The following is a 27,513-nucleotide window of genomic DNA, read 5'->3' as shown; positions in this document are numbered from 1 at the left end:
TCTTGTGCTGTAATTTCAGAACAGTTGAAGGGGCAAAACATCTTTCCAGCTTCAGTGCAGCAGGACAGAAAACTGAATGCTCTACTAAGTTCTTCTTCTTTGCTGCCAGTTAAGGATGGCAATTCCATGATATCTGGTTAAACGTTCCTGAGATATTTTTTTTTTCTCCCCAATAGGACCTAATTGAAATGCAGCAGGTTTTGGAAGTAGGAGGCCACACTGTAAGACTGGTTGCAATAGTATTTGCCAAGCCATGGCTATTACATTCAGTACGTTTGAAGAACAAACCGGATGACTGTGATCAGCAAGGTGCAGACAGCACCCTCCCTGATGTCCAACAGGATCGCCTGCCCACAGACCCAGAGAAGGGAGAGAAACATTCAAGAGAGGAGGAGCAGCTGGGGAAGGACACGCCATCTGTCAGTGATGAAGAACCCCCGAGGAAGAGATGCAAGACTCAAAATGATGTCCTTCAAGATGGCAATCAGCTCTGTGAGGTTTCACAGAGTGGTGTGGGAAGTGCGAATGAATGTAACTTTGAAGAAGGTGTAACTGATCCCGTTACAAGGACAGAAACTGTAATCACGGATGAAGAAACAGGCTCCCTGGGAGGGCAGGCAGAACACCCAGGTGCTGTGGATGCAGACACTTACAAGGAACACGATAAATCTTGTTGTGATGACAAAGAGCTTGAAGTAGAGAATGAGGAGGTCAGCCCTGAGCACGACAAGCAGATCCCTGGCCTTGAGCAATCAGCTAATGAGCAGGATGATGATCTTTCCTACTTACAAGAGAACCCTGGAGTCTCTAAAGGTAAGTAGGAGCTCTCTGCATCCAAGAAATAGAGACTAGCTCATCATCAGTTGATCCCAAACGGGTAGCTCCATTTTATAAGCAAGTACTAGATTCTTTATGAAGCCGTAGCAGTGACAGAAGTTGTCATTGACCTGGGAGGTCTTGGAGGTTTCAGATACATCACAGATTCCTTCCTATGCCTATTGCTGGAATGTTCATTACTAGTCCAGAAATGTGTTTTCCTTAGAAATTCATTTCTATGTGTTACGCTTCTCCAAAACCATATTTGCATCTGCATCTCTGGCTTCAGTCCAAAGGCTAGACACCTCCAAACCTACAAAACACAGTGCTTCTGGTGTACATATAACTAGAATGCCCATGACTGAAAGTTATAAAGTCATTAAACCACTCACCAGAGAGCAGCGCATGCCAGTGAGAAGATTAATAGCCTTGTTTGTAACCCAATTTGACTTAATTTTCATTTCCTTTTTACTGCCAGTTTTGTTTTTTAATAGCTAGTAGTTCTTGCCAAGCTTTACATTAAGTAGGTTGTTGGGGATTTTATTTTGGTTTTGCTGTTATCAGCTCTGATTTCAGACTGAATCACAAGCTAACTGCTTGTGCGGTGTTTTGCCAAGATCTGCCGCTACCCACGTTTACAGCTGCAGGATGCCACGCGAATTGGTGCAGACTGATCGTAGAGTCTTCAGACCTTGGTAGTGTTTAATTGGAGCCTTCCTGCAGGAAATGGACTCAGCTGTCTGAGCAGCAAATACCTCAGTAGTTCTTAACATGGAACTACTGAAGTATTGTTTTGATTTAACTTCCTTTACTTGTTTGTAATACAGAAGGGAAAAAATAACAGTTACGTTATCAGGCACAGCGTTCTTACCGGTCTTGCTGCTGAAGGGTTTCCATGTGCTTAAGCCAAAGCTGTCAGCCTCTGGGCGTGGTAGAGCTACCTACATTAAGTAATTGTGTAATTAAAACCCATGACATAATGTAGAATGGAAGCTGCAGAGACAGCCTTCACTTTGAAACTGAGCCCTGCTGGAATCTTGAGTGTGTGTTCAGTCAACAGCTGCTCAGACTTCTGCTCAACTTCTGTATGACGAGGAGAAGCATCACGTCAAACAAACCTCTGAGTGCTTGCAGGCGGGGACCCTGCGTAGCTCGGTGTGAAACTCCATTCTCTCCATCCGTAGAATTACCTGTTGTTCACCCATGTCATCAGACTTGTAGGAATAAAACTTCTGTGATTTGGGAGCGGAACCACAAAGGTGTTGCTGGAGCAGACGGCTGTGGCTGTGAGGTGTGGGACAGCGCAGGCAGGTCAGGACACTCACTCAGTGGCGCTCAGCGCTCCCCATGCAGCCCAGAACAACACCTGCCCTAGTTTGCTTGCGTTACTTTCTAGCATAAGCGGTTACATTTTACAGCATTGACACCTTTTACTTCCCTTCCACGAGATAAAGAGTTAAGGTTAATTAAAAACTGTGTGTTCTTTTCTTTCCAGGAAGTTCTACAACAGATATATCCCAGGCAGCTAGGGACCGGTGAGTAACAGAGATCGGCAGAATAACTAAACGTTTAGCGCTACCAAAATAACGTCTGGAAGCAAATGCTGTGCAAACCTTTGTTTTTTGCTTTGATGGGTAGCGAGCACTGATGATGGAGAAGCTCCGTGCTTTCCTCCATTGTTTTTCTTAACGTTACTCGTGTTCATACAAATACTGAAAAAAATTGATACATGTTTTTTGCCAAAAAACAACTAGCTCCTAAATATCAGTGAAACAAAATTAGTTTTCTTTCTCAAATATGTCCAGTGTCAGGGAGTCTCAGTCTCCACGTGCCCAGGAAAGGCCTGGAGAAACTTCAATATGTGAAATGTGAATTTCTATGCAGGGTCTGTCTGTTGACTCCAAAACGAGGAATTTGGTTTCCTGTCTGAGCACCGTTGCTGCACGTTGCAGACTGAAGCTGGTCTTGGATAACTTTTGAAGGCTATTAGAGCTAGTGACAAACAAACAAGTGAAACAAGGCTTTCCTGGTCATCCAGACTCAGGGTAGTTGTTGGGTGGTGTAATGGAGCTGAAAGTGTGTGTTGGTGGTGAACACCTCATGTGTTCCACACGTCTGTGGAACTGTCGAGTAGATCAGCACCAGTCTCTGCCCATGCTCCAAACAGCTGCAGAATTTACACCTAGGGTGTGAGCAAACCCTGGCAGTGCATGTTGTAAGAATTTTTGTTAAACAGAAAATATGATGATGGAGAATCTAGAAGAGCAATTCCTGACAGAGCTGACTTTAAATTGTCTTTTGCAGGGCCTGTGAGAACGTCTGCTTTATCGGGAGACCGTGGAGGATTGTGGACGGGAACCTGAATAAGCCTGTGTGTAAGGGGATGATGGAAGCTGTGCTCTACCACATCATGACAAAGCCAGGCGTGACGGAGGCCACGCTGCTGCAGCATTACGCGGGGGTGCTGCAGCCTGTTGCCGTCCTAGAGATACTGCAGGTACGTGAGCCATCACCTGTGTGAATTCTAATCTGGTTCAGCTTCCGCACTTAGGAGTCAGCAGCTGCTTTGCTGGAAGTCCCAGGAAAATGGGATTGTGAATGAAGCATGAAAAACAATCTTCTCCCTCTAGTGCAGATTAAGCAAAGCCAGAGCAAGTTACTGATCACAACGAGGAAGGAAAGAAGCTGCTTTACCTGCCCTTGGAATTACCATATGCCTGATTTTGAAATTTGACCTTGCTTCTGAAATGGCTGCAGATGCAGCTGAAATTCTGTTTGGTTATTGAAGGGCGGTGGCTTGTCACTGTGAAATATTAAGTTGGGCTGTTTAATGCAGTCTTTATCACCATAGAGTTCATCTTAATTTTTTCCTCATAAGCCTTTCAGATGGGTAGTCTTTGACATAAGAATCAAACTGAAATGTGTCTGCTGGACAGTACTGGAAATAAGAGCTTCTGTCCTAAGAGCTGCTTAAAGGCCTACATCCTTAATTGTAAATCAGTACATGGTGAGAAAATTTGTGTTTCTCATATTTTTCCCCACATCTTGCAGTTTGATTGCCACCATTGCTATATTACAAATGAAACTTTTTTTTTTCCTCTAACAATGATTCAAAATGTTAAGTAGAGCAGTAGTATTGCAGTCTTTCCCATCAGTGTGACTTCCCTTACTAATGCCATATTTCTGCCCAAAGGCTCATGCATTTTGGTGACAAGGCAAGTTGTGTTTACACACTGAGCAGCCATCCTCTCTCCTGGGCGTTCCAGCACAACTTGTCCGTGTGTCCTGTGCCGCAGCAACAGTGCTGGGCAGCTGGGATCAGGACACAGGCAGAGCAGCACAGAGCGGTACAGACCTCCAGGCAACTCATTCACGTCCACAAAGTCAAGGAATTGCTTATACATTTTACAGATTGCAGAACTCGAACCTAACTTCTCTGCCAATTAATTTGATAAGAACAGGTTTTAAAACCATAGACAGAGTTTTTATCTGTAATATACCAAGTATTAGTAAATCCAGATGCATACCTATGTGAGCTGACTGGATATACACCAGATGTTTTCAGCACATCAGTGGCCTTGCGGGGTGTTGCTGTGGGAACAAACAATAACCCGTTTGCAAGAACTGACCCAGAAGTCTGGGATTTACACCTATACCAGCCTGAAATGATTTGGAACTGGTCCTAAATGTTGAGATCTGTTGTTGAACATGTGTTCTGCATCCATATCCAGATGTCAGCTGCTGCGCTGAAAGTGACGAGTGAGCAGATACCCAGCTATGTGAACGTGCATTGTTGTGCTGTAACCTTCGCCATCCCACGGCCTCCTGAGGGGGTGGCGTGAAGCCACTTTTAGGATCAATTATCTAACGTTTCTGAGAACCCTCTAGGTAGAACAACATTCAGTCGATTTTTCTTTTCAGTGCAACTTTCAAGCTAAAATATGTGAATTTTTCTGCAGGGTCTGGAAACTCTTGGTTGTATCAGACGATTCTACATGAAAAAGCCGGCCCTGGTGTCGCTCTTTTCTCAGCCAGTTGTGGAAGAACAGCTAAACAATCCCAAACTGAGCGAAACCCCAACAATATACTACGAGCCTACGACAGACTGCACTCTCAGGCTGGGAAGAGTGTTCCCTGGTGAAATTAACTGGAATAAATGGGTGCAGATTATCCCTGTATAAAAGAGGTAAAGCCGAGTTACATTAAATTGGTTTGTCCTGTAGGAGTGAGCGTTGATGCAGATTAAATATTACGATTTGTGCTCCATGTTTTTAAGTTATATATCTTTTTTACTTTTGAATGTATTTAAACTGAGAATAAAACAATGTTAAGATACAGGTAATACTCAATACCACTTTAAGTATATTATCTTTTTAGCAGTAATTACTGTAAAGCACATAGTTCACAGTGATGTGGTTTCCACGGGGCACAGCAAAGGCCCCTTTTTCTTTTCTTTTCCTCCCCAGAAGGCCCCAGCAGTGACACTTCACCTTTGCTTTGCTTTCTGTTTCACTGCTAAGGTTTGGTAATTCTTCTTTAGTTTAGTTACCTGTATTTTAAACGCTGGTTTCTTGTTGTGCAGGCACTAGTTTATTCCGTGTGCTTTTAGGACCGCGGCGCTGTGTGAAACAAGGGTCAGCGCCCCAGCTTCTGGAGGTTCAGTTCTGTGCGGCAGCCCTACCCAGGGCTTAAAGCCGGGTTTAAAGCACCACACAGCAGACGGGCCCTTCTACCCACGGATGTTTATTAGAGACCCGCCCGACCCGGGGGCTCCCGCGGCCTCGTCGCGGGGCGAGCGGCCGGGCCCAGCGCGGCCCCTCCGGGGAAGGGCAGGGCCGGGCGGCTCAGTCCCGCCAGCGGTGCCCGCACTGCGCGTTGCAGCACTTGTAGAACGTGGTCATGGGCTCGTCGGCCGAGCGCGTCTGGATCTGCATGAAGTACGCGCGGGGGTGCTCGCACTTGGGGCACGGCTCTGCGGGGAGAGGCACCGGGACGTGAGGCGAGGCCCGACCCCCCGGCCCGCTCCCCGGCCCGGCCCGGCCCGGCCCTACCTGCGGTGGAGTCCACGTTCTCCCAGGCCGCCGCGCCGCCCAGCACATCGTCCACCTCCTTGAGCCGCGGGTACTTCCTGCTCGTCACCTGCGGGACCGCGGGTCAGGAGGCCCCGGGCCGCCGCGGCCGCCCCCCGGCCCCATGCCCGCCCCCCCCGCACCTTCCGCGTCACGTTGCGCACGTAGGGGCAGGTGGTGCAGGCGAAGCGGTGGCAGCGCGGCCCCTCCTCGGCCACCAGCACGTTACCGCAGGCCGGGCAGAACAGCAGCATCGCCGCTTCCGCCGGCCCGGCCGCCCCTTCCGGCGATGGCGGCGGAGCCCGAGGAGGAGCTGGCGCACGCCGAGGTGCTGGAGCTGTTCCAGGCGGCGCTGGCGCGGCTGGTGCAGGACCCGCTGCTCTGCGACCTCCCGCCGCAGGTGGGGCCGGGGCCGGGGCCGGCGGGCGGGCGGGGCCCGGGGCGGGCGGCGGGACTCAGCCCCGGCTGTCCCGGCCGTGCCGCCCGCAGGTGACGGCGGAGGAGATCGGCTCGCAGGTGGCGCTGGAGTACGGGCAGGCCATGACCGTGCGCGTCTGCAAGGCGGACGGCGAGATCGTGCGTGAGTCCCGGCGGGAGCGGGACGGGGGTGGCGGGCGGGGGCCGGGGCGCTGACCGGGCTCTGTGCCCCCGCAGCCGTGGTGGTGGTGCAGAACGCCTCGGTGCTGGACCTGAAGAAGGCGCTGCGGCGGCACGTCCAGCTGCGGCAGGCCCGGCAGGGCGGCGTGCAGCACCTCAGCTGGTGAGCGGGACGGGCGGGCGTCGGGCTGCTTACCCCCCGCGGCACCTTCCCCCGGCCAGCGGGTCCGCCCGCCGCTCCCCCGGCGTGCTTTTCCCCTAGGAAGTACATATGGAGGACGTACCACTTAACCTACGCTGGAGAGAAGCTGGCAGATGACAGAAAGAAGCTGAGAGAGTGAGTAATCAAGTCTCTTGTGGTGTCTGTGGGGCTGGAGAAGCCTCGGTAGAGCCCTCGCAGCATCTGCAGAGGCAGCGCTAACCCGGGACCGGGTGCCCTGGCTTGGATCGATCCTGCACTTGACACTGCTCTGCACCCAGCCCGAGGGGCTGTCTGCAGGACACGAATGCCTCGGGTAGTTCCTCAGCCCCAGCCGCCCTGTGCTGAGCGTGTTTGTCCAATTCAGGCCACACCAAGGTACTCAGACACGTTGCCCCTTGGCTGGCCGTGCCAAACTGCTGCAGAATGGGTTGTGCTTGCTAAGGTTACACCTGAGGTATCCTGTAAGAAAAAGCATGAGTGTGAGGGCAGTAGAGCAGAGCAGGGTCAGCTAGAACTTGCTGCTCAGGACTGCGCACCGTTGGGTTTTGAGTATCTCCAGGAATGTAGACTCTACAACTTCACTGGACAATTTGTTGCAGTGCTTTGGTCACCCTCACAGAGGGCTTGGCGGAGCTGCTGAGGTGGAAATGTATGAAGGAGGGTGGAAGAATGACAAGCAAAGCGCACGCAAAGCATAAGAGTGTTTGGCTCTGGACCTGCTTGTCCGCGTATCGGAGACCAGTGATCGCTCCCCCGTTTCCAGGCCCATTCTCAGGACAAGGCAGGAGCTGCTTCTGAGCACTTGAGCTGTGGCGTGCAGACCAGTAAGAAAAGCTTGTCAGAAGTATTAAAATTTAGCAAGAAAGCCCTAATGAAAGCTGTCCTCAAAAGACTGAGCCATGGGTGATCCATGTTGCATTGAAGTGGGTGTTGCAGTTAAAAACGCAGATGATCAGGTCCGTCAGTGCTGGCAGCATGTTCTTCATACACAAGTGAGAATTTTAACTTGTCCTGGATTAGAGCACAGCACGTGATGGTGGGTGTCCGTGTCCCCCCGGGAAAGAGGAGGCTGTTGGATTTCAAACGCTGTGGTTCCTGGGAAACTGGCGTGTAACAGGATAACTCTCTGTTCAGGTACGGCATCAGAAACCGGGATGAGGTCAGCTTCATAAAGAAACTTCGGAAGTAACCTGTTAGGTAAGTCCTAAATATCCATTAAGATCTGCCAGTTCTTCACATTCCTCTTCCCCAGCCCTTAGCGCTCAGGCTCACAGCAGCTGGTGTAGCAGAGCATTTCCGAATGCCAGTGTCTGTATTAGCCTTGTGCCCTCTCTCTGGGCTATTTCCACACCCTGGTCATGTTGCCTGTGCTTCTCTCAGGGCCGGGGATGATAATTCAGCTCCTTCAGTTAATGCACCATTATATGTTAGTGCTGGCAGTGGTGTATCTCTAACTCTATTTTATGTTTAGACTCCAAGTCTGATCCCACAATGTCTCGAGATTCATTGAATGCAGTGTTCTTTTGTTTGCCCTTGTGATTGCGTCAAGGACTTTGCTTTCTTTAAAGCTTCTTGAATCTGTGAAGTCACTGCCAGGAACATGGCCCGGTGCTAACTAACCCCCAGGAGGACAGAGGTCTCTCTGTGCCACAGGCAGTCGCCATTGCCCACGTCACCTGGCTCCTCCTGTGTGGCTCGACAGTGGCTGTTCTCCCACCCTCTCCTGGTGCTCCGGTACCGCTCACAGCACTTGCAGCTGACAGAGATGTCCCAGGGCTGCGCATCAGCACAGGCGACAACTAAACGCAGCTTGTGCTTTGCTGTTCCACAGGGGGTGTGTTTTGAGCAATCTTCCTTAACTACTGCAAGCTCCAAGGAGTTAGGGAAAGGCACCTGAGCTTACACATCTTGTAGTTTTTGTCTCTCCGTTTCTCCATTTTCTGGCTATAGAAACTTGAGTTCAACTGATTCAGTGTTCTCAGAAAACAGGACACACCACTAAACAACTTTTGGTCATGGTATTTCTGTGCAATTGATGCATTTAAAAATACTTCCAGCACAGGCAGCACTAGGAGCACGTATATTTGCCTGTTTGTAACCTCTGTAGACATAATTCTGGTATTACACTGCTATTTTTAGAAAGCTGTGCACACAAACACAAGAGCTGGCCAAGGCTCTCAAGCTTAGTAAGCCTGAAATTATTTCTGCTTCCCCTCCACACCTAATAACACAAATCACTGTGTCTGAAGAGCAGCTTTTCCAAAGGCTTGGTCTTTTGTTTTGCGGCCGGGATAGAAACTGGTGCTTTGTGACCACAGTAACTTTTCTTCTTTCAATGCTGCCACATTTGCAACATCCAGTGTAATAAACCATGTGTCGTGAGAGAAGCCACCCACCCCACGGTCACCTGTGGCACTGGCCGATCCCCCTGGACTGTCCAGGTGGGTTGTGTGGTGGTGAGAGCCCAGCACACAGGAACTATTGTCACTGCCAGATATCCTCTTTCTCCAACAGAGAGAGCAGAGAATCCAGCCCTACCACGACCAGGCTGTGGATCCAGCACGTTCTGGAGGAAAAGGTTGTAACATTTCAAGGAGAAACAAACTCCAGGGGAATGGACATTCTCACGTGTTTCTTGCAGTTTGCTGTTTGAAGTGTCTGATTCTGAGCTGTACGTGGAGTGGACTTTCACGATTAAAGAGACCTTCTAGTTTTCTGAGGCTTTTAAGGCCCTTATTTCCAGCTGCAAATCTGCATCTGATGCATTTGGGTGGTAGAAAAGGATTCATTCTACTGGTACGTGAAACAGCGTAGGTGAGATAAAGTAACAAACATAGCCAGACTATGCAGAACAATTAACAGTAGCTAAAACGCTACCTTACCATTTAATCACCACCTTAGCAGTAGTAAACAACTCTGGTTAAAAATGTAGTATTGAAACTAGTGTAATAAAAATAATGGCAGCAGAAAAAGGTTCAATACAATTGAACAAGGCACAAAGTTCTGTTGTCAGAGTCTTCTGAGATAAGGCAAAACCATGCCTGCCAAGTGCTAAGGAGACAGTTTAAATTAACCACGGGCAGGGTTAGAAGTGTCATTGGATTAGAGGCTTTGTCCACACGGAACTGGCACAGCGAACGCAAAGACGGTCCCTCTCCAGTGCCTGCTCGAGAAGCCAGTCTTTGCCTTTCAGTGGAGCTGTGCATCCAGGTCGTATTTCTCGCAGAATTTGTCTGTGAATGGTATACAGGTAAGGAACTCGCACCACTCGCACTTGATGGGGTAGAAATAGAACAGAATCACAAGTCCTGAGAAGAGTGCAATGAAGATGAGCTGGAAAATTATAATTTGGCATCGCTTCCTATATAAATCAAACTTCCCAAAGCTAATGTAGGGCAGGAAGGCAAAGGAGAGGAAGAAACCACTGATAAATCCTGAAATGTGAGCAAAATTATCAATCCAAGGCAGGAGGCCAAAGGCAAAAAGAAAAAGCACCACAGCCAGCAGCTTGAAGAAAGCCCTCCACGGGCGTGCCAGGATCTGCCAACTCTGGAAGAGCTCCACAAAGAGACATGCCAGAATCCCAAACTGGGATCCTGCAGGGCCGACCTGTGGAAGAAGAGCATTACAGGTAGTGTGAAGCACATCCCATCTGCCTGGTGTCTGCAGCCAGCTCCAGGCATTACAGTTTTTTATCACGCAACTCCTCATTCAGTGTTTCTTGGGAAAGAGACACTGCAGCCTGCAACTTCTGCCTTATAATGGGGTTCAGTGAGCTAAAGGGGCCTGGTCTGATTTAGGATCAAGGTAGGTGTGAGGCCAGCAAGCACCAGAACAGACTTTATCTTTAAAAATGGCAGATCTGGTTTAAGTCACCAAAGTGGAGAAGCCATTAAAAGCAATCTCCTGGCTCCCCCCACACACCATGTACTTCTCCTTATTGAAGGACCTGGAAGATAGTCCTCCAGATCCTGCCATGCAGTCTTCTAAAGCAAAGCCAGATGGTGACATCAGACTGCTCCAGCTATGGCATGTGGACAGGGACAGTCTGTAGGAAAAGTGAGCTCTGCTCTTTACCCTGCTTCTGCCTGCCACTCGTGTGTGGGGGGTCTCTGGCACCATGTACAGCTCTCAATTCCCAGCCCACCAGGGGCCTCTCTTACCTTGGGGTTGGACAAGCCCCCCATTCATTACAAGAGACCCTTCTTACTGCAGCCAGACTTCCAGCTGCAAATCTGCACAAACCATGTGCTGCAGAGATGAGCCCAGCGCTGGTGTCTGTGCCTCCACCAGTGAATCACAGGCACATAGGAAAGGTTTGTGTTCAGGGCAAGTTACTGGGACCCCAGTCTGCAGGAGACCCACCTCTGCTCTGTAGGGTAGAAATATTGCACTGGCAAGGTTCCCGGTGATGCCACTGAGCAGGTAGATGATAGAGATGCGATGCCATCCTGCCAGCTTCTCTAGGTCCCGCAGGATTGTCATTTGGAAACAGATGGAAACCAGACAGTGCAGGATCCTGCCAAGTTCAGAGTACAGGAGCTGAAGCAGCAGCTGCTGAAGTCATCCCTGTGCTTGTTTGTGTTCTTTGCTGAGAGGTTCTGCTGTGGCCTCACCCATTATTCTAATTATCCCTCCCAGCAAACGCGGCATGATAAACCTCAGCAGGGACAAAACTCAGGCCCTGCTGTGTCCCCCAGGACTGCCAAAACAGCCCTCACAGCACCTCCAGGGACCCCACATGAACAGTGGAAGCTTTATACCTATGCTTACCCAGCATGGAGGAAAAGTGACAGCCAGAGGCGGTAGAACTGGTCAGGGACTTCTGGATTTAGGAAAGGGAGGAGCCCACAGACATCATCCATGCAGTGCACCTAGGGCAGAAGAGGGGTTGTGAGGTGCACCAGCCAGCACCGTCCTTTATCAAGGCCAAGGAGGGGCTGCAGTTGGCTCTGAAAGGGGGGCTCTCCCCCCTCTTCTCCACTGCATTGAGTCCCAGCCTGTCTCCACTACCGAGTTACATGTGAACGCACCCCACCAAAGGCAGCTTTGTGCCCTCATTCCTTACCCCAACACACGCAAACTGAGATGTCTGCATTTGTTCACCCATGGAGCAGGGGGTTGCATCCTCCTGCTGCTTCCACTGTGGTCCTGTCCTGGGCTTTTGTAGCTACCAGCCTAAGTCCTAAACTGGACTCCAGAGAGGCACAGATGCACTCTGTCACTACAGTCTAGATCAGCCACTTCCCCTGTGCTCAGGGCGGGACAGGACACAGAACTCTGACCTACACCGCACCACGGGCACCCCAGATCCTGCTGAGCTGCTAAGGGGAGCGGGAGGGAGAAGGGCAGCCGCACAAACAGCCAACTCCACACTCACCTGAGAGCAGAGTGTTGCCTCCTCATGGAAATAGCCCCGCATAAACTCACAATACTCTCTTGAGGTTATTTCACACCTGGGGGAGGCACAGGTAATCAAAACAAGGAACAAGTTACGTGTGGAAGGCACAATGGACAATCCTGTGCCCTCACAGGCGCCCCACGCCCCCACCTTCAGCTGCCCCTGACGCTGCAGCATCTCTGCAACACATATGCCACTACATTGCCATTTGAGGCCAGTGCCGCCCTCCATACACACCTCTTGCTTCTCTCTCACAGCCAAGCCTGAGCCACTCCCAGAGATTAACACCCTTCCTACAAGGGCTCCCACACAAGTGCTGAAGCTGAGCCAGTTGCAGCTGAGAACGAACCACCAGCGCTCAGGGAAGCTGTGTCTCTGGGGCTGGGGAGTCTTGTGCCTCTGTTGCGGACAGAGTGGAAAGCTGGGGCTCAGCCAAGAGTGTCCTGTCATGACCTTCAGGGACAGAGAAGCTCCTTGGGGCAGCACTGATTTTTCTCCCTAGCAGGGAAAGCCAGGCCCAAACACTGGATAACTCAAGCTGACGAGCAACATGAGGAAGGACACCAGGCTGAGGCCAATATAGTCTGTCAGGACCAATATGTCCATTCCCAAAAAAATGTGAAAAACTCCCCAGCAGAAATATTTAACCCCTTTGGATCAGAGTCCATCCAAACTACAGGACCAGCTGAGCGAGATACCCTGCTGCAGTGCAGACTCAGGCCGGCTGTTATTTCCTGCTCATCCCAGAGTCCTGCTCCACCTGGGAGACCCGTCATGGCTCCCTGTCCAACTCCCCTTCCCAGCACGGCTCTGGCTGCGTGTGACTTCCTACAAGGAGGACAAATGGCTGTGGCAACAACCTGAAAAGGGCCTCCTGTGTCTCAGCTCAACACCCAGCCCCTCTCCGTACAGGTAGAACTCGTTACCTTCCTTTGGTCCCAATGCAGCAGGGCCGGCCTGTGATCACGCAGTCCATGTGAAGGTGGTTGGTGTAATTCCCAGCACTGTTTTTTGTGCAGATCTGGAAAATGACAACAGGCTGCAGTCAGACAGCCATGGCTTTGCTTGCTGTCCGCGTGAGGTCAAAACAGGCCCTTGGGAAGAAGCCAGTCCCAGAAACATGGGCCTCCCAAAGCCTCCCTCTGATAGTAAGATGGTGACTGACACTCCACCTGCCCAAGCCATCAGAGCCTCAGTCAACACCTCCTCTCCAACAAGGCATGAAAACAGCACTTGGGCTGAGTCTCCATTGCCCTGTCACCCTGGCAGGGCACAGGGCTTTCAGGGCTTTAGGTGGTAGGGGGGAACTTTTGTTGTTGGAGGGCTTCAAACTTTGGCTAGATAAAGCTGTGGCTGCCTTGATCTGATATTTGTGACAACAAGCAGCAGAGACCCCTTCCACCAACACAGCTGTGGCTCTGCAGAACGGGATGTAAATGCCATGTTCTGGCTGCCCACACAGGCCCCGTGCCACCAGCGATGCTCACCGGCCACTTGGTGATGTCATCCGGCCACTCATGCGGCTCCATGGAGGCTGGCTGCTCACACACCCTGCAGCAACAGAAAGCAGAGATCAGCCAGAGGAATTATTTTCCCCAGCAGGATCCCGCAGGGAGTCACCGCACTGCCCCTGTCCCAAAGCTGCGGTCCCAGAGCTCCCCTCTGTCTCTGGCTACATCAGATCAGCCAAGACTGTGCTGATCAAAGCCACAGCCTCATTCCAGCGAGCAGAGATCGTGGCTTGAGCACAAAGGCAGCTGTTCGAGAGCACACAGTTGCCCAGCAACTCCCTGGCTCCATGTCCCTTGGTCTCCAGAGCAGCTGCTGTCCCATCCAGCAATCAACTGGCCTGGGACCCCCAGCTCTCTAACTACTGTCACAACAGCTGTGGTGGCCCCAGGACTAGGCAGGACCCAGGATTAGCCCCGGTGCCCCAGCTGGACTAGGCGAGACCTACCTGGGGTCCTGATGACAAACAGACCCAAATTGCCTCTTGCTTCCTGCCAGCATTGGTGTGCTGGGGTGGTGGGGCCACTTCACCCACACGGCCAGCGTGGACTGCAGGAGAGAGGAGAGGTGTCACAGAGGTGTCACTGTGAAGCCCAGGCTGGGAGAAGCATCAACAGAAGTGGCCTTGAGCCTGCAGGGACAGCACGAAAAGGACCACTGCACTCACCGAGCACTCCTCCTCTGAGGTCTGCACGCAGCCCGACTTGTCGTTCCGTACGCAGCAAGCTGAGTGCTTCTCCTTCTCCCGCTTGGCGCTGATGAAGCTGTGCACTTGCTGGTCCTGCCTCATGCACGGTGAGAACTTGGCCCCTAGGTGGATCAGGGCCTCCTGGCAGAGAGGGAAACACTCAGCTCAGCCAAGGGGCAGGTAATGATTGCCCAGGGCAGTGCAGACTAGGGGAACGGTGAGTATCCCCATCATGGAATCACAGAATGGTTTGGGTTGGAAGGGACCTTAAAGATCATCTAGTTCCACCCCCTGGCCATGGGCAGGGACACCTTTCACCACAGAGCCCCATCCAACCTGGCCTTGAACACTTTCAGGGATGGGGCATCCACAACTTCTCTGGGCAGCCTGTGCCAGTGCCTCACCACCCTCGTGGGGAAGAGCCACCCTCATAGCAAAGAAACTCAGGACTCAAGGGATCAGGAACAAGTCCTGCATGATGAAGTCCAACACATATCAGGCACACTCCCAATATCTGCTTTGAAGAAGGCAAGCCCAGAACAAAAGTTCAGGGATTTCCTTGCCCATTGCCCCAGAAAGGCCAGGTCTGTGGCTGGGAAAGGAAACCTGGGGACACAACAGCCTTTTGCAGGGGGAATGGTATCAGGAAAGCTGTCCCACACCATACAGCTCCTGCATTTTCTCTAGCCCTACGCTTGGCTTCGGAGGAACAGTGTGCACAGCAGGCATGCCAAGGCCCATCCCAGCCTCCTGGTAGCCCCTGGGGCCGGAAGCACCGCTGCTCCCTGCTAGTGACAGCAGAACCCCATGGAAGTCCAACCAACAGCAGCTGCTAGCACCAAGCTCCAAGCAGCAGAGGGCCCTGGGGTGGCATGGTGGCAACACAGCGCCCCATCAGCCCACAACAGTCCCCGGCAACAGCACTCACTGAGCTGGGGCCGATCCAGAAGTTTTCCTGCTGAACGTATTTGACATTTTCATAAACCCCTCTGTTTCGCAAGACCTGCAAGGAGAGAAAGCGAGAGCCCCATGAGCTCCTGCCCGCACGATCAGCAAGGCAAGCAGCAGGGGTTGGTGAAAACAGCACTCGCAACGAACAGAAATCTCCACAGCCAATGACTGAGCACATGGTTCTCTCAAACTGGACTTTTGCAGGATCACAGGTAAATCCCCATGAAGGCCTGGGCACCTTCATCTTAAGATGTCATTTTAAATGTCTGTCTCCGGCTACTTTAACTTTCAAGCCACTCGCAGGTCTCCAGGCCCCGGGATTTCTTGAGAGCCTGCAAAAATCTTCATACAGCTCAGAAGCAGAGCAGCACCTGCCGGCAGTGTGGGCTGGGTGCCGTGACGGTGCTCTGAAAGCTGTCGGGCATGTAGGTGAGAAGCTCCCAAGGGCATCCCCTGCGTGAAGCGAGGATATGGCTGTAGAGATATGAACCCCAGGGACCTTTAGGACGCATGAGATTACCAACAGCTACAAAATCAGCTCTCAAAGTCAGGCAGGTCAGTTTTACTCTTGGCAGAAGCAAAATCCCGCAACTGTTGCAACAACTTAACTCAGACTTGAACTATTTCCCTGCTGTGAGCATCCTTCCAGTCTCCATCAGGAGGGCAACAAGTTGTTTGAAAGGGCTTTCAGCACAGTGAGAGCCTGCACAGAGCCCACCATGCTTCGTGCCAGATATAATTTGATGTCAAGAGCAATGCGGCTACAGGAGGGACAGAAGGTGGTGTGGGGGCTCACAGAGATGCTGCAGGCAGCGTCCCAAGGCCAGACAGCCAGCATCCAGCCGCCAAGGCCCTCAGGCAAGTAGCCGGTGTGCTGAGGACTATGACACAAGAGCCAGCAGCTGAAAGCTGAGACACAACCATGCTCCAGGCAAGTCAGGGGGATTTACTTACTGAATCAACAGTTTCATGTTGTGAGAACCCCACAGGGGCAATGCCATAGATGCACACAGCAAGGATGGTGATGAGTGAATGCACAAAGGTGACCCAGTAAGTGAAGAAAGGCCTGGATGGAGGGAAAGGGAAAAGATCAGAGGCAGAAAGCCAGGCATATTACATATTCTCTATTCACAGAACACAGGAGAAAAGTTGCTGTTTTTCCCCAGGGGCCTTGGCAGAATCTGGGGTACAGGGCCAGGATCACCTAGGGATGCACAAGACTGGAGGCAATGACCCAAGGTCTTGCTGGCAGACAGACCCTGCTCACTCTGACTCCCCCATCACACTGAGCAAGCCACCTTTTCCCAGAAAAAACATCCCTGAGCACACATAAGCCTGATGCCAAAGTGTGCTGTGTGTTTGAAATAATGACTTTAGGGGAATGATCAGAGGCAGGGATACCTGAGCCCTCCTGTTCATCACAGGACAGTGGTGGTGGGGCAGAGATCTGCAGTCCCTCCAGGAAGAAGAGATACAGACACCCAGAGCAACGTGAGGAGCAGGATGAGCTCCCAGTGCACAGTGGTGCTAATATGCTGCTGTCTGCTGCAGTTTTCACTGAGCAGCAGGTTTCACCCAACCACCCCGAGGCAGTGACCTGAGTCACCAAGGGACAACAGCAATCGCTCACTTGCTAGGTGTTGGGACCCGTTCTATGACTGCAGCTCCCACCTGTGATCATCCATGTCCTCAATCTGCCGCTTGACATAACTGTCGATGCGCTTGCGGTATGTCCGGTTTGTCAGCTTCCCTACCATCCCCAGGCCATACGGCCTCTTCTCCTTGGCGAAGAGCTTCCTGACGGGAACGGCGATGCGCTGGCCGCGCTTCTGCGGGCTGACACTCACCACCTCCTGCCGCAAGCGGACCTTGGGCTGTGCCAGCGCCCCATCCTTTTGCTTCCTCCAGCCTCGCTCCAATGGGCTGAAACAAAAAGCGGGACACAATGGTTTCCTTCTCCATGGCACAGCAAGGGGGACCAGCCCTTCCCTGGTGTTTGGTGGCAGCAGACCCTGCGCCCTGTCTGTCCCACCACAGCTGACAGCAGACAGGGCGCCCTGAAGTGGACACTGTATTTCAAAGGGTTACACAGCACCAGCTGATGAAAGCGCAGGGCTACACGCCGCAGGTGGCACAAGGCAGCTGTGCCAAAGTAAGACCCACTGACAAGGAGCTCTCAAGGCTTTAAAGAGTGTTTCAGCAACAGACTAAAATGGGAAGGCTGCAGCCTCATGCGCATCTATTTCCCACTCTACTTAATTCCTTGTCCTCTGCTCTATGAAATGTAGTTTAGCCCAGCAGTGGAAATCCTCACCCTCAAAGCACTTTACTGTCATAGCCTGGCAAGTCAAACCCTTGTGCCCACCAAATCAGACAGAGGAGAGCAGGAATCCAAGCAGCCTCCCAGACCAAGAAAGTGATACTGTCACATGCTGCAAGCTGTGCCAGTTACCTCTCACAATCTGTCTTCCATTCCTCCCTTTATTTGCACTGACGTATGCATTTTTTGGGAGAACAACAAAACCAGGCTTCAACAACACAATAAAAATCCCAAGCACCACTGTCTAAAGGAAGGCTTTTTTACCGAAATAGAGTATGCAATGAATGTTGCGCAGGCTGCTGGTGAATAGTACCTGCTTTGTAAGTCTCCACTATATTCAAATGGTTTTGTGTTTCTTTGCTCTTGAACAGAAGTCTGGAGGTCCGGTGTGCAGCATTCAGATCTTGACCAAAAAACACCTGCCTACCATTTCAGCCTCGCTCCCTGCCCAGCGCTGTGGGAGCCATGTCCCCGACACACGCTCTGGTCCAGTTTATCTCCTCCAGCTTCTTAAACAACCCCCTCTGCACAAAGACAACAATTGTCAGAAGTGGTGAGAGAAACCAGCTGACAAAGTTCTTTTCTGAAAGATCACCAGAGTATCTTGGAGAAATCACAACAGCTCTGAAGTATGGACAGACTACAGCATGAGCGAGAAACTGAACCTCTTTAGCCAAAAACCCTGCTGTGAAACTTCAGCTATTTTCAGTATTGTCCCTGGCAGAAGATGCATTTTTATAAAGCTGGAAGTCTCAACTAGGTTCACCTTCCCATGACTTGTCCCTTGGGAAGTCCTTCTCCCAACAGAAAGTGCAGATTCCGCTGCAGCCTCCTGTCGCCCCAAGAGTTCAAGTGGTTTCTGTGTTACGGATGTGCTATTTCCCAATATTTCCGGTGCTTGGCTATCAGCCTAAGCCAAAATAAACACCCGGCCACCTAAAAGGACACCTGACTATGATTTTGATAACAGTTCTCCAAAGAGTGAAAAGAAACTTATTTTCTTCAACAAATAAAACTATTTGAGGAGATCCAAATCGAGCCAAGAAGACTGAGACCGTCTCAGAAGAGTGACAACAAACTCCCACCATTTGCTGCTTCCACTTATGTTAAGACTGAGTCAGGTTCTTGGAAACACTTGAAGGGAAAGCGCCAACACAGCAAGATGGGCTGTGAGCAGCAGAACCACAACAAGGACCTCCCTGTCTGCTCCGTGTTCACACCCAGCAGAGCTCTCTGCTGGGGTGAGCTGCCAGCTAAGCTAGAGCTGACTCGGAAACGACACAGAGAAATTACTCAGGTGGAAAAAATCTAGGCATACAGTACAGTACCACCCACATATTTGTAGGGCCCTCAGCATCAGTGCCACACCTTTCTCTTGTTTCAAGTGAGGAATGTAGCCCAGCCCGACACTCAGCAATACTTCACACCACTCCTTGGAGCGAGACAACAGTTCATGGTGACAGTGACAACGGCAACAGAGTTCCTGTCTTTGCTGTGTTCCCCATAGCCAAAGGCTGGGCCCTCAGCATCCTCACAGCTGATTTGAAGTGTCTTTTGTTTCCCCCAGGCAGGATACAGTCTCTGAAACACATCACATGAGGGTAGAAGTTGCTGCAGAGACTGCACAGGTGGCCTCAGAGTCACCGTTCGCATGCAGGGGTAGCTGGGGCAGGACATCTTAAAGCGGGGGCTAAAGAAAACCCATCACTGCAGTGCTCTTTGAGCTCTGCACCAAGCACCCACAGCACTCAGATCCTGGCTTCCTCCATGCAGGAACAGCTGCCTTGCCCCTCCAGCTGCCCAGCACCAAAGGTCCTGCTCTGAATGGGTTGGCCAACCCATGTTGGGCTTTGGCAGTTTCCAGGAAGACACTCACAGTAACAAGTGGCTTCTTTCAAGCTCATTTTTGTCCAAGGCACCTCCTGTGAGATCTGTCTGATCCAGAGGTTTCACCTCAGTGTCTTTGATTGCAGCTTCAGATGGTGACTCAAACACTTCATCTGGGTAAGTAGAGAGCTCCTCGTGAAGGACTCCTTCCTGGGCAGAGAAACAGAAGTCCCATCAGAAGAAACCAGCATCACAATTGAGATGTTGCTCTCTGCAACACACAGTCCTGCCAGACCTAGAGCCTTGTGCTGCCTCTGGGGCCAGCACCACACCAGAGCCCTGCTCCTCACCCGAGCAAAGAAAGAAGTGTCCAGCTCATCCGGAAAATCCACCGTGTCCTCCTCCAGGAAACTCGCTGGTGTGAAGCTGCGGCGCTGAGCTCTCCTCAGCGTGCTGTCCTTCACAGAGCGTCCCTGTAGCCAGAGAAAGTGGCACTGAGTCACTGCCAGAAACCTGAACACCAGGCACACGCAGGGCCACCCCAGCCAGCACAGGGGGAGCCCCAGTGCAGACCTGCTGGTGTGTGACACCTTCCTGGTGAGACTCACAAGTGTTACCCCACTTCTCAATCCACAGTGCCCACCTCCCATGAGGCTGAGGCTCACAACGTGCAACTCTGCCACGTTTTGTACAACGTCTCTGACCAAACCGCAGTCATGGGTGGTACTGGACACATCAAAAAGGTCACTGGGCCCAGGAAAGTGGACATGTGGCAGGATGAAGAGACTTGCATAGGAAGAGCCTCAGGTGCTTCTGTTCTTCCATGACTGCTGACCAGGTGCAGATGGACCACACAGAGGTACAGGCAGGCTGAACTGGACCTGCTGGAATGCTCTGAGGCTGCTGGCTGTGGGAATCGCAGCTTGCAGACCAATAAATGGAAAGCAAGACCTACCAAAACCTAGCTATCATCCCTGCTTCTTACAAATCCTGCCTCCTAGACACACGGCTGAAACAGAACAGGAGATGGCTTGGTTTCTTCCCCCACCACTGCTCCCGCCATCCTCTCTGCTCAGCAGCTCCTTCCCTCTCTCCCTTCTCTCAGGACACAGCCCCATCCTGCCGCCAGGCTGGTCCCTGCCCTCCCGCAGACTGTACCTTCACCAAAGCTGCAGCTGCTCGGAAGCTCATTTTGGCAACAGACTCCCGTTTCCGCCGTCGCGGGAGGCGATTGAAGCCTGAGCGCGAGCTGGTGAAGGAGCAGAGCGACGTGGCGCCCGGCGTGATCGGTGTGTGTGGGATGCTGCAGCCGTCGTTGTCGTCAGCCATACGGAAAGCTCGCCCGCGGGCCAAGGGGTCTATGATCTGCCGAGAGAAGCAGCCCGTCAGTCCATTCACCCCCAAACCCTTCCCTACAAAGCCCTCTCTGCAAGCAAACATCCTGAGCCCATGACAGTGGCCTGGCTCCTGGCATTGACCAAGAACTAGGCTGCACAGAGCAACAAGCAATTCTAAAAATAAGGAGACAAGAAATAACCTGTTGCAAGCTCGGCCCTTAGTGGTAAGCCTCAAACCTAAGTCCTCAAACCTCTCCCCATGCCCTGGGTTTTTTGTTTTGTTTTGTTTTGTTTTTTTTCTTTCATTGGTATTGATTATTTTCACCCAGAATGTTCCTGATGTTCACAGAAGTCTCCAAACCTCCTCCAGCCCTTCCTAAGCTCTTGGTTTTATTCACCTCCTGTGCCAGTGAGCTCTACAGTCACAGACTGTGCTGTCTGAACAAGAGTTTGAGAAATCCATGAGAAAGCCATGCTCTTTCTCCAGCCAGTTTCCTTTCTAATACTGGACAGCCCAGAAATTAAAACAGTATCCTCTTGAAGCTTAACTGTATATTTACATCTATTTCCATTAATTAAGTTATAACAGCTGGGAAAAGCAGGCAAGATTCCAGGAGCTGCAAGCCCTTCTTTGGGACTCTTCAGGCCAAAGCTCCCACTTCTTCCAAACATATGAATTAGCCTAATGAAAATATTGCCTTCAGCTACAAACCTTGCCTCTGTCCTTACATCATCACAGCTGTGGTTTCCATAAGACTTCTATGCTTTATCCTAATGTTTACGAGCTTTTTTTAATCCACAGTTGCACACTCAAGAGGAAGCCTTATTGGCTTAGACCTACTGATACCATGTTCTTATTTAATGTAGCCCACAGAGCCCAGCAATATTTCTGAGTCCCCTGTGATCAAAGACTAACTGCAAGACACTCCAACTAGTAAGAAAACAGGAAAGAGCACGACAAGGTGAAACTTGATTGAAAGATGCGCAATATTCCCCTCTGCTTCAGTAATGCAGCCAGACTTCAGGTCACAGACTAACCTGCTTTGGAAGGAATTGGTTTTCCCGCTTGCCCAGGCTGCAGTGGTGCTCATTCATGCACAGTCATCAACCACATCGACTGCTATCGCTGAATGGAGCAAAGGAAAGAGCTGGGATATCATGGGCTAGTTCTGAGGTGCTGGGAACTGGTTGTACTTGACTGGGCCCTGTCCCCTGGGGTCACACTTGAAGGTAGCGAGTAGAGGGCTACCAGATGCCCTTTGCAGGCACCCAAAACCGTTTCTGAGGACCTGTGAGCAGAGCTGTAGCACTGCTGGTGCAAGAGACAGTTTTCAAAGTCCTAAAGCATAAGCAGATTTCTATGAGGACAGTAGTTGTGCTATTGCCTGCATTCTGCGTGGGACAAGGATCCACTGGGCAAGTCCTGAGTGACACCAGGCCTGTTACTGGATACTGGGATCAGGATACCAGCCACTCTGTGTACAACAGAACTTTGTTCTTGCAAAATGGCAGCAAAAGGCCCGAGCTGAGAGCTCTGGGACATGCTGCACACATCTAATCACTACCATAGTCACAAGGTGACAAACACAGCTCTAAGCCTATCACCAAAACAGCCGAGGGATCTGAGCCAACAGGACCAGAGATTGCCAAAGGAGGGAGTCTGCCAAACTGTCTCCAAGACTTGGGAAGTGTCTGAGCACGGAACCCAGACATGTTCAGGCACAACTAAGCCCACAGATAGGTCAGAGCTGCCAAAGTGCTAGAGACATTGTGCAGGAAGCTCACAATGGCCTTGACTCTGTCCCAGGCTACTCACCTTTTGCATGCCCAGCTGGCAGGGTCCAACATAGAGCGGAGGAGGAGTCTCTGTGCTTGTTAGAGAAATATTGTCCTGACTGGGCAAGTCCATTTCCCGGATGACCTGAGGTTTCAGCTTCCCATACCGCAGGCTGCAGTGGCGAAGGCTCTTTCTCTGCCATTTCTGAGTAGCGTCACTGTCTTTGCTCACCCCAAACCAGTCCGCTGTGCCTCTGAAAGATGCCAGCACACAAGAGCAAAGAAGCATTATGTTTGCTTGGACTATGCACATGAAAAGACAAAGCCCCTGGTGATCACTTCCAGCCCACCCTGATTCAAAGGCAGGCAGAACTCCTCCCCACAAGCATCTCACAGCCTGTCCTCAGCTGGTTTTAGCAACCTGACAGATGCTGGCCAGAAATGTTCAACCGCCAACAGCATTCTGTCTCTTTAGACAGAAGAAAAATGACAGGAGAGATTCATTGTGTGTAAAAGACAGATTGTTCTGAGTTTTTCTAAAAAGAAATAAAAAGAGATGGAACAGAAATTCAGAAGATAATTTGGTGAAAGGATTTTTTTTTCTTTTAAAACTATGTATTAAAAACACTTACCGTCTGCAGGCCAGCTCTAGGTCCCCATTGTGGGACTACTGTTTCATGGCTCTGGAGCTTCTCCCAAGAGCCACCAGAATTCACAGTTCTCTCCCAGCCTCCCCACACACTCCCAGGATATCCCAAATTTCTCCATGTCATGCTGCAGGATTTCCATCCTCCTCGAGGGTAACACTAATTGCAAATATTTGCTGTGGTCCTGATCTCTGCTATGGCAGACACACACAGCTCCAAACTTTTGGTTGCAGAAGAAGAGCAGAAGGTTGCAGCCGTAAGGTAGGTTTGCTGCCAAGAGGCTGCTGTCACGGAAGAGCACTGGATCAGAAGCAAAATCCCAAGGAAAGCAGAGAGGGATTGAGATAAGTCAGACTAACAAACTACTTCAAATGCTGCAAGACAGCTGGCATCCTAAACCTCCAAAGACCATCGCAGCCTTGCCAAGCTTTTTCCACTGTGGTTAATCCTTCCTCAGGAGATGACGAGCTGTGTCAGCCTACAGTTGTCTGACCCAGGTGTCGAAACCTGAAAGTCCTTTCAAGCCAAACCCGAAACCCTGGCCTCCGGCCCCCTGCTCAGGGGCAGGATTTCCAGCTGCTGAGAAGCAAGACCTCACAGATCACAAAGGGAGTATTAAAACACACACTGGAGTAAAGGCTGGGTTAAATCTAGAATTAGGTCACACAGAGAAACTGAGTCAGTGCACTGGAGACAGGAAACTAGTTCTGTGTTTTGCACCCTATCAAACAAAAACACCATCAAACAACAGGAGAAGGTGCCTTGCCAACATGTAAAAGGATGCGAGTTCAAATCCTACAGCCTCTCCAGCTAAAACCTCCAGATATAAACCACCACACGTTACCCTCAGCCTTCCCTGTTCTCCCAGCGATCCAGAACAGACCTTTCAGAGCACACAAAGTCAGGGGGGCCATTGATACATCACACCTGACTTCACTGACCCAAATGTCTCCAAATGCTTCCAGCAAGTCAACAGGGGCTACATGAGACACGCAGGTCTTGGAGCACTGCTCTGCCCCCACGGACCCACATCTCATCTGAGCAATCTGTGCAAGGGCCTGGGGTCAGCACCTGGGCTGACAGACCCAAACCCAGCCTCTGGCACAGAGGTAATGCCCTGTGCAGATGCACATACACGGGGCTGCTCCTCAAAGGGTGAGGACTGAAGACTGTTTGCGCCCGCAAGAGCCTGCTGATGCACGGCCCATTGCACCAACAGCAGCGCCTCAGAGCCCTCCAACACTGCGCTCCCGTTGGCCTGGAGGGACAAGCACCGCCACAGCTGGTTTGTGCTGTGAGAACCGCTCCTGAACTGCCAGAGACCACTACTGGTCCAGGGCCAGGGTAAAGAGCTGTCCTACTCTCTGATCATAGTCAAGATAGTCCAAGAGAGCCAACTACAGAGCTCAGGGTATTTGGAGCATCCTGGGAAGATGCTGAACACCCCTGTCCAGCTGGGGAGCCTCAACACATCTTACATACTCCCTAGAGCACTGTAATAGCAACAAACCAACATCAGAGGTCAGCTCTCACTCCGTCGTATTGAGCTAACCAGCTCTGAAAGCCCAAGACCAAACACAAACAGCCACCAAAGGTGGACACAGTGCCAGCGTGGCATCTGACCAGGGTTGCAGTGAGGACGGAATGCAGAATGGACTCCGGTCACTGCTACACACAAAGTCACATTGTCTGATTTAAAAATTTACTGAGCTCCAATCTTGGGGTAGTGGTCGATGGGCCATTGTGCCCTGGACTCCCGGAGTGGCTCATCTCCTTGGTGCTAAGTAAACGAAGACCTGCACCTCAAAAAGAAGACAGTCACATTTGGATTAGAAAAAGCCATGATGTCAACAGGGAAAAAGCAAATGTCCTATTCCATTCATCAGCTTCTGTGCATCCTCTGGACTAACATGACTAGCATCTGTTCGGTGCTGCTTCCTCTCCTTTCCGTTCTGCCCCAAGGATGCTCTGGGGCCAACATATGTGTACGTCACATGTGGCATTGATGCTAGCAAAGGCAGGCTGTGCTGTGTCTGCCCTGGGGAGATATTCCAGCTGTGGTGAGCACCAGGAGCTTGACAGCTTGTTAGGAAAGGCAGGAGGGAGTGAGGCTGGTGGGTGGACAGCTTGTTAGACCATGCTACTTATTGACAGCTGCCTACTTATTTAGTATGAGTGATCACTGGTTTTTGTTAGAGGCACACATGGCTTTCTCACTGCCACCCATTCGTGGGCCTACTGGCCATCCCTGGGAAGGCAACGTGGTCCCAGCAACAGCCAGAATCTGTGCAGTTCACAACAGCCCTTGCACACGCATGCAGGGGTGGGTTTCACACTCAGTGCTACCAGTACCTGAAAAACGATCGGGGCAGGGACTGCCGCTTTCTCAGGGAGCTCCTGCCTGCCCGGTGCCCACGAACGGGCAGGGTCTGACTCCTTTGAAACCGTACCTGTCTGCTGCAAAGAAAAGACAGCTGAAGGGAAGAAGCCCGCAGGGCTGTGGAAGGGAGCAGCAACCTGCATCCAACCCCTCCTCATCTCCTTCCTTAGCCCCATCGGCAGCAGTTATGTGACACTGCACGTGACAGCAGAGTCCAGCTGAGAGCATGACCCAAGAGAAACAACCAAACTCAAACCACACAACACCATCTTTGAACCCAGGAGGCTGCAGAATTCCGTTGGTGTGTCTGTACCTCCAACGTGTCTCCCATCATTCTTGCAGACACCAGGGGTGCTGCAATCCCCCTGCACTCCCAGACCTCTGTGATCTGTCTTCTTTTACCCACTCACCCAGCTACACATCCCACTAGCTGGCTTTGGACACTGCAGTATGAAACTATGGAGGTGTCAGCAGGCCACAATATGTTCTGCACAGATATAAGTGTCTGATGCCCCTGGATGTGCCCTGGGCCCATTCTGGTTAACGCTGGAGGGTCTCACCTTGGGCACAAGTCTATCTGTGCCACAACTACTGCTCACGTGGACATCTCAGACACCCTGGGAGACTGGAAATGGTGTTGGATGCCTACAGTTGGGCACCTGAATTGCTCCCATGCAATGATCTGAAACACAGAGGCTTGACCTTAGGCCCACACCTGACCTGCGTCCTCCAAGCCCCAGCGAACAGGATGGTTTGGACTCCTGCTGCCAGAACAGTTTCATATTCTGTGCACCCTGGGGATTGTGTTAAGCAGAAAACCTGGAAGCCAGCCCCCCTGGACTCACAAAGCAAATCACCAAGGCATCTTTGTGGATGCATGGCCTGCAATGCTCCATCGCACCCCTAAGTCTGCCATACAAAACAGAGTTTTTTAGGCCTTTCCTTGGTACTTTCCAGTTCCCTGTCCTTGTTTCTGATACACTTATTTCATGCTTTTATTGCTACTGTCAGGTCTTGTGTGCATCTCCTGCAGTTCTGCCCCTTGGGAAGTCCTTCCCACCGCTGCTCTTGCTTTCCTGCCCACATCCCACAGCACTTTGCAGAAATCACCTGCAATCTGCAAGTTCTCCCGCAGAAAGAGACCCAGCCACCCCCTGAGCTGCACAACAGTCTGTGTGGAAACAGCTCAGCACTGCAAAATAGCATAATTCCCCCACACATACTTTGAGCAGGAGACTTCCAGGACTTCCAAAACTACTTGTGCACCTCTGGGCCAGTCCCTGTGGGACCATATGTATCCCCAGCGTCCAAAATGTCTGCACAGTCCACTAGGAACAGGCGGGGATGCTGCCACCAGCCTGGGCCCAGTGCTGCAATTACAGCATGGTAAGTAGAAGACTTGTTACAGGGTCTGTCAGTGAAACAGCCACATGTGCCTGCCCAAGGCCCTGCTGCTAAGCAGGACGTTAGCACCTCCCTCAGGACTCCTTCCTTGCTCACTTGTAGCTCCATGTGTCTTTTCTGTTCTATAGTATAGTAGCACTGGGGGTACATTTGTTCCCCCAGCACCCAAGTGGTTTGCAGCTCCCCAACCTCTCCACCCTACACACAAGCTGCACGTTGTGAGGACCTCTTGGGGAGAAGGAGATCCTGGCCCTCCTGCTCAACATTTCTTGACAGGGCCTCTGCAGTGCCTTCCCAGGATATCTCCTCATCCTTGGGATGCTCTTGCGTAATTGTCCTCATACAGAGTGGGACAAGGACAGGGAGGTGAAGGAACTGGCAGTCTAGGTGTGCAAGGACAGCTGCAGGTAGGCTCAGAATCTGCCCATGGCTCTGAAAAGAGCAGACACTGCTTCACAGCTCAGCCCTCCCAACCTCACAAAAAGCAGGATCACAGAGAGCTGCTGTGGGAGAGCTTCACCACCAAGGCAGCTGGAGAACGTCTGAGGCGAAGGAAAACAGTGTGTGGGAGGTTAGTCTCTCCCATTGC

At 51.4% G+C, this 27,513-nt stretch overlaps 4 protein-coding genes across 9 annotated transcripts in view; 2 read left to right on the top strand and 2 right to left on the bottom strand.

The window, feature by feature from the left end:
* GTF3C1 (general transcription factor IIIC subunit 1) overlaps positions 1–5,165 on the top strand; it is a 43,986-nt gene extending 38,821 nt beyond the window's left edge. For both annotated transcript variants that reach the window (XM_065030725.1, XM_065030724.1), the window contains exons 34-37: positions 177–813; positions 2,312–2,351; positions 3,121–3,313; positions 4,776–5,165. In XM_065030725.1, the coding sequence (XP_064886797.1) occupies positions 177–813; positions 2,312–2,351; positions 3,121–3,313; positions 4,776–4,997 (1,092 nt within the window). In that variant the 3' untranslated portion in view covers positions 4,998–5,165. The remainder of the gene's footprint in view (positions 1–176; positions 814–2,311; positions 2,352–3,120; positions 3,314–4,775) is intronic.
* Positions 5,166–5,543: 378 nt separating this feature from the next.
* Positions 5,544–6,242, bottom strand: POLR3K (RNA polymerase III subunit K). The gene is made up of 3 exons (XM_065030739.1): positions 6,029–6,242; positions 5,868–5,955; positions 5,544–5,788 (listed from the first exon to the last, which is right to left on the bottom strand). Exons 1-3 carry the CDS (start codon positions 6,137–6,139, stop codon positions 5,661–5,663), a joined length of 327 nt encoding a protein of 108 aa, XP_064886811.1. The 5' UTR covers positions 6,140–6,242; the 3' UTR covers positions 5,544–5,660.
* SNRNP25 (small nuclear ribonucleoprotein U11/U12 subunit 25) lies at positions 6,072–9,398 on the top strand. Of its 3 annotated transcripts, XR_010466317.1 has the most exons (7): positions 6,072–6,285; positions 6,375–6,465; positions 6,540–6,645; positions 6,745–6,819; positions 7,819–7,881; positions 9,045–9,125; positions 9,199–9,398. XR_010466317.1 is itself a non-coding variant. In XM_065030737.1 (6 exons), exons 1-5 carry the CDS (start codon positions 6,175–6,177, stop codon positions 7,871–7,873), a joined length of 438 nt encoding a protein of 145 aa, XP_064886809.1. In that variant the 5' UTR covers positions 6,072–6,174; the 3' UTR covers positions 7,874–7,881; positions 9,199–9,398. The 3 variants fall into 3 exon arrangements, 2 of the variants coding, with proteins under 2 accessions (XP_064886809.1, XP_064886810.1); XM_065030737.1 differs by lacking the exon at positions 9,045–9,125; XM_065030738.1 differs by lacking the exons at positions 9,045–9,125; positions 9,199–9,398 and adding an exon at positions 8,253–8,466.
* A 131-nt stretch (positions 9,399–9,529) lies between these two features.
* RHBDF1 (rhomboid 5 homolog 1) overlaps positions 9,530–27,513 on the bottom strand; it is a 36,731-nt gene continuing 18,747 nt past the window's right edge. The window contains exons 4-19 of one of the 3 annotated variants that reach the window (XM_065030730.1): positions 25,493–25,597; positions 22,534–22,747; positions 20,539–20,745; positions 19,731–19,853; positions 19,430–19,590; positions 16,905–17,156; positions 16,188–16,299; positions 15,211–15,285; positions 14,262–14,423; positions 14,043–14,143; positions 13,573–13,636; positions 13,012–13,106; positions 12,065–12,140; positions 11,458–11,558; positions 11,050–11,203; positions 9,530–10,293 (exon numbers count right to left, since the gene is read on the bottom strand). In XM_065030730.1, the coding sequence (XP_064886802.1) occupies positions 9,874–10,293; positions 11,050–11,203; positions 11,458–11,558; positions 12,065–12,140; positions 13,012–13,106; positions 13,573–13,636; positions 14,043–14,143; positions 14,262–14,423; positions 15,211–15,285; positions 16,188–16,299; positions 16,905–17,156; positions 19,430–19,590; positions 19,731–19,853; positions 20,539–20,745; positions 22,534–22,747; positions 25,493–25,597 (2,422 nt within the window). In that variant the 3' untranslated portion in view covers positions 9,530–9,873. The remainder of the gene's footprint in view (positions 10,294–11,049; positions 11,204–11,457; positions 11,559–12,064; positions 12,141–13,011; positions 13,107–13,572; positions 13,637–14,042; positions 14,144–14,261; positions 14,424–15,210; positions 15,286–16,187; positions 16,300–16,904; positions 17,157–19,429; positions 19,591–19,730; positions 19,854–20,538; positions 20,746–22,533; positions 22,748–25,492; positions 25,598–27,513) is intronic. The other 2 variants (XM_065030731.1, XM_065030732.1) reach the window with 2 other exon arrangements.

The sequence above is a fragment of the Columba livia genome, chromosome 15 (assembly GCF_036013475.1).
Source record: "Columba livia isolate bColLiv1 breed racing homer chromosome 15, bColLiv1.pat.W.v2, whole genome shotgun sequence".
Lineage (NCBI taxonomy): Eukaryota > Metazoa > Chordata > Aves > Columbiformes > Columbidae > Columba > Columba livia.
This window is presented reverse-complemented; position numbering and strand designations above follow the sequence as displayed.